Raw genomic sequence first — 5,000 nt, forward strand, 5'->3', positions numbered from 1 at the left:
AGGAGAGAGAGAAGGAGAGAGAGAAGGAGAGAGAGAGAAGGAGAGAGAGAAGGAGAGAGAGAAAGAGAGAGAGAAGGAGAGAGAGAAGGAGAAGGAGAAGGAGAGAGAGAAGGAGAGAGAGAGAGAGAAGGAGAGAGAGAAGGAAAGAGAAGGAGAGAGAGAAGGAGAGAGAGAAAGAGAGAGAAAGAGAGAGAAGGAGAGAGAGAGAGAAGGAGAGAGAGAGAAGGAGAGAGAGAAGGAGAGAGAAGGAGAGAGAGAGAGAGAAGGAGAGAGAGAAGGAGAAGGAGAGAGAAGGAGAGAGAGAAGGAGAGAGAGAGAAGGAGAGAGAGAAGGAGAGAGAAGGAGAGAGAGAGAGAAGGAGAGGGAGAAGGAGAGAGAGAAGGAGAGAGAAGGAGAGGGAGAAGGAGAGAGAGGAGAGAGAAGGAGAGAGAGAAGGAGAGAGGAGAGAGAAGGAGAGAGAGAAGGAGAGAGAGAGAGAGAGAGAAGGAGAGAGAAGGATAGAGAGAAGGAGAGGGAGAAGGAGAGAGAAGGAGAGAGAAGGAGAGAGAGAAGGAGAGGGAGAAGGAGAGAGAGAGAAGGAGAGAGAAGGAGAAAGGAGAGATAGGAGAGAGAGAAGGAGAGAGAGAGAGAGAGAAGGAGAGAGAGAAGGAGAGAGAAGGAGAGAGAGGAGAGAGAGAATGAGAGAGAAGGAGAGAGAGAAGGAGAGAGAGAGAGAGAGAGAGAAGGAGAGAGAGAAGGAGAGAGAGAAGGAGAGGGAGAAGGAGAGAGAGAGAAGGAGAGAGAGAGAAGGAGAGAGAGAAGGAGAGAAGGAGAGAGCACATACCGTCTTCAGTGGGCACGTAGATGTTGAGGTACAGGAGAGAGAGAGAGAGAAGGAGAGAGAGAAGGAGAGAGAGAAGGAGAGAGAGAAGGAGAGAGCACATACCGTCTTCAGTGGGCACGTAGATGTTGAGGAAGAGGCAGTCCTCGCTCTGGTCCTGGACGTAGGTGACCACCGTGTCCAGGTTGGCCGTGAACCAGACGGGCAGCATGTCGTTGAGCAGGAAGCGATCCTCCAGGAACTGCGGGCAGACGGGGGCGAACTGCGTGGCGTTGCGGATGCCCGGCCAGGACAGGGGCGGCTCGGGCGGCTGGAAGCGGTGCTCGCCGGTGGGGGGCAGGGCGTACGGGATGCCCAGGTACTGCTCCACGGGACCCAGGATCTCGTTGGGCAGCGCGGTTTTTTGGCCCCGCAGCTTGCCGTAGTTCGTGGTGACGACGGGGTGCTGCTGCTGCTGCTGCTGCTGGGCCGTCGAATCGCCCGACGACACCCACGCCGTCATGGCGACGCACCACACCAACAGGTGCACGCCGCTGGTTGTCAGGGCGGCCGATGATGTTGATGGTATCCATGGCAACTCTCCTGATCTCAACATGGTCCCAGTGGTGAGGTCAGCAGAGCTGGGGGCGTGGCTTAGGTTTCTCCCTTACGAGTGAAGAAGCCCCTCCCTCTCAGGCTGTGATGCCCAGCGGACGGTAGCTCCCACCAATCAGATTCGAGGCGCTGGCGTCCCCCATTCCAGGCGGGCGGGACTTAGGGGTGTGTCTGTGTGTGTCGGGGGTGTTACTCTCCAGAGAAGAGCGGCTGAGTGTGTGCAGACGTCTCGTCCGGCTCAACACACACACCTGCAGCACAGAACACAGCAACATCAGTAACAACACACACACACACACACACACACACACACACACACACACCTCCAGCTCAACACACACACCTGCAGCACAGAACACAGCAACTTCAGTAACAACACACACACACACACACACACACACACACACACACACACACACACACACCTCCAGCTCAACACGCACACCTGCAGTACAGAACACATCAACATCAGTAACAACACGCACACACGCACACACACACACACACACAAACAGCCCACAGAAAATCAGAATTAGTATCTGCATATAGAGTCCACAGACTAGCAACATCAATATTAAGACACAAATGTTACAAAGATCAGTAAGTATTAAATCTTCAGTATCTGTTCACAAGTGTGATTTAAAACAGCTGAGGCCAATGAGCATGTGTGTGTGTGTGCGTGTGTGCGTGTGTGTGAGTGTGAGTGTGTGTGTGTGCGTGTGCGTGTGCGTGTGCGTGTGTGTTCTGCTTAACATGTGTGAATGCATTAGAGTACATGAATGCATCGGTGTTAGAGCATACGTGTGTGATGGAAATCAGGTCAGGTATGTAAGTACGTGTGTGTGTGAGAGAGAGGGAGAGAGTGTGTGTGTGTGTGTGTGTGTGTGTGTGTGTGTGTGTGTGTGTGTGTGTGTGTGTGTGTGTGTGTGCTACAGCAGAGGAAATTGAAAAGCATTTCCCATTTTGTGTCTGCTCAGGAAAGCAGTCGATGGAGCTTAGACCTGTGTGTGTGTGTGTGTGTGTGTGTGTGTGTGTGTGTGTTGTTATTGATGATGTTGATGTGTTCTGTACTGCAGGTGTGCGTGTTGAGCTGGAGGTGTGTGTGTGTGTGTGTGTGTGTGTGTGTGTGTGTGTGTGTGTATTGGGGGGGGGGGACGAAGAGCCAGAAATACTAACAGCCAAACTAAATCATAAACAAACAACCAAACACAAGATTAGAGAAAATAATTCCACACTTGTACACACACACACACACTCACACACACACTTGTCACAATACCATGTCCACTTTCTCAAAACTCACACAGTGGGCTTTACAAACACACACCTCAGCACATCAGTTAACCTGTCATGCAAAATGCACTACAACCAGCAAAACACACACACACACACACCTCTCCACACACACACACACACACACACACACACACACACACACACACACACACACACACCCAGAAGTGTCTCGTGCAGCCAGAACTATAGCAGATGCTGTCACTCAGCGAGACTACTGTGGCACAATACAATGAATTGAAAAACACAAACATTTTGAAGCACTAAAAGCTGCATATATTATGTGTTCGTTTATTTTAGTGTTGCATTGTAAAAAAAAAACAGAAAAAAGAACAAAATAAGGTATGTCACCAAATAAATCTGAAATGCTGCGAGATGTTTCATGACAGCAGTATGTTTCGCGCTTCTATTCCTGTGGTACACAGTTTTTTTCCAATAATTTTCATGAGAAAAAAATCTTTAGCACATCTTATCCACCCCTAAAACTCCCCATATTCCACAAATATTTCAAGTCTAGCTGTTGTCGTGACACCAAGAACAAATGTTTTTGATCTGTTGGTTTGCCTTGTCACAATACTGTAGATACCAGTTTTGAGTGGCACAATTACTACCAGGGGTGATCAGTGTGGTACAGTGGTTAGTGTTGCTGGGTTCAATTCCTCAGCAATGCAAGATGCTACTGTAAGTCACTTTGGATAGATGTGTTTGTTGGAGTTGCCTTTTTGGGTCACTTTGTCTCATTGATGGCCCATGACTTTCATATTATTATTTCATACTATTTTTATTTAATTTTTTTTATATATATATATACTTAATTTCTGAGTTGTTTAATGTGTTTTTTTTAATTTATTTTGTCTGTTTTGTTTTGTTATGGTTTGTTTATTTATTGTTCTTCTGTATTATGTAGCCTCAATCAGGGTATTGCTGCAAAAGAGCCCTGTGCTCAGTCAATTCCCCCTGAATAAACAATGATGACGATGATGATATGCAGCAGTAATAGTGGGAAAATGTCTTCAGCGACACCTACATCTATATTTGTCCTTCATACATGTCCATTTCAACGCAAATGCTGTACTGCACCACTGTTGTATAGTTGTATAGTATGATTGGTATCAAGGCTGCAAACAAACAAAACAAAGCAGAAAACTGAATACATTTTCAGCTAAAATGATAGATACATTTGTCTTATTTCAAGTGTATACTGTAATTTAATGTTTCTGTCAAAATACAGCATCTTTCCGTCTACAGTGATCTAAATTGTATCCGGTTTGAACTTGAAAGTTAACTGTTAACTGTTAACTTGTACAGAGTATCTAAATATCTGGAACAAATGCTGTAGCCACACGGAGTGTTGCTGGTGGTGAACATTGACTGAGACAGGTATATCCATGACTTTCGGATAAGAAGTGGTCCTTGACTGCATTTTTTGTATATCTAAGCAATGGAAAAGTATCCACAGTTTAGTTCACATAGTCTACTGATATGCCTGGATGTGTTAAATGTTTTGAGAAAGTGTACATGGTATTGAAACAAGTAAATATAAATGATTTGGAAAGAACTGTAAATTTAACTGACACTAAATGTAACACTAAACCTAGCTGACAGTAACACCAATCTTCACAGACTGAAGTAGAACACAAAAGGTGTGTTGATGCTTTTCAGATCCGTGAGGAAATCTTTAGAAAACAATCTTTGGCATATGTTATCCATTTCTACAATCCCCCAACGCCCCACACATATTTCAAACCAAGCAGCTATCAAGAACAAACTCTCAAGATCTGTTGGTTTAACTATTATAATTACAATACTGTAGATACCACTATTGAGTGTGGTACATGTAGACTATTGAGTGTGGTACATGTACACACACACACACACACACAAACACACACACACACACATGGGGTTGTGCAGCATGTTACTGCTGAAGCATCAGTGTGTGTGTGAGCAGCATGTTCCTGCTGAAGCATCAGTGTGTGTGTGTGAGCAGCATGTTACTGCTGAAGGTGAAGCATCAGTGTGTGTGTGAGCAGCATGTTACTGCTGAAGGTGAAGCATCAGTGTGTGAGCATCAGTGTGTGTGTGTGAGCAGCATGTTACTGCTGAAGGTGAAGCATCAGTGTGTGTGTGAGCAGCATGTTCCTGCTGAAGCTGCTGGACGTGGCGCTGGTTTGAGTGTGTGTGTGTACACAGAGACACGGGCTACATCTGAGGGGTCACACACTGATTCATGGGAGAAGAAATACGTTTTTGGAATTTTTCTCTAATCTTTGATTTTTTTTTTGTGACATTT

At 45.8% G+C, this 5,000-nt stretch overlaps 1 protein-coding gene across 1 annotated transcript in view; it reads right to left on the bottom strand.

Moving 5' to 3' along the window:
• LOC105889605 (neuroligin-4, X-linked-like) overlaps nucleotides 1-5,000 on the bottom strand; it is a 141,903-nt gene that overhangs the window by 127,340 nt on the left and 9,563 nt on the right. The window contains exon 2 of the mRNA XM_031558617.2: nucleotides 926-1,665. Within this exon, the coding sequence (XP_031414477.1) occupies nucleotides 926-1,415 (490 nt within the window). The 5' untranslated portion in view covers nucleotides 1,416-1,665. The remainder of the gene's footprint in view (nucleotides 1-925; nucleotides 1,666-5,000) is intronic.

The sequence above is a fragment of the Clupea harengus genome, chromosome 21 (genome assembly GCF_900700415.2).
Source record: "Clupea harengus chromosome 21, Ch_v2.0.2, whole genome shotgun sequence".
Classification (NCBI taxonomy): Eukaryota; Metazoa; Chordata; class Actinopteri; order Clupeiformes; family Clupeidae; genus Clupea; species Clupea harengus.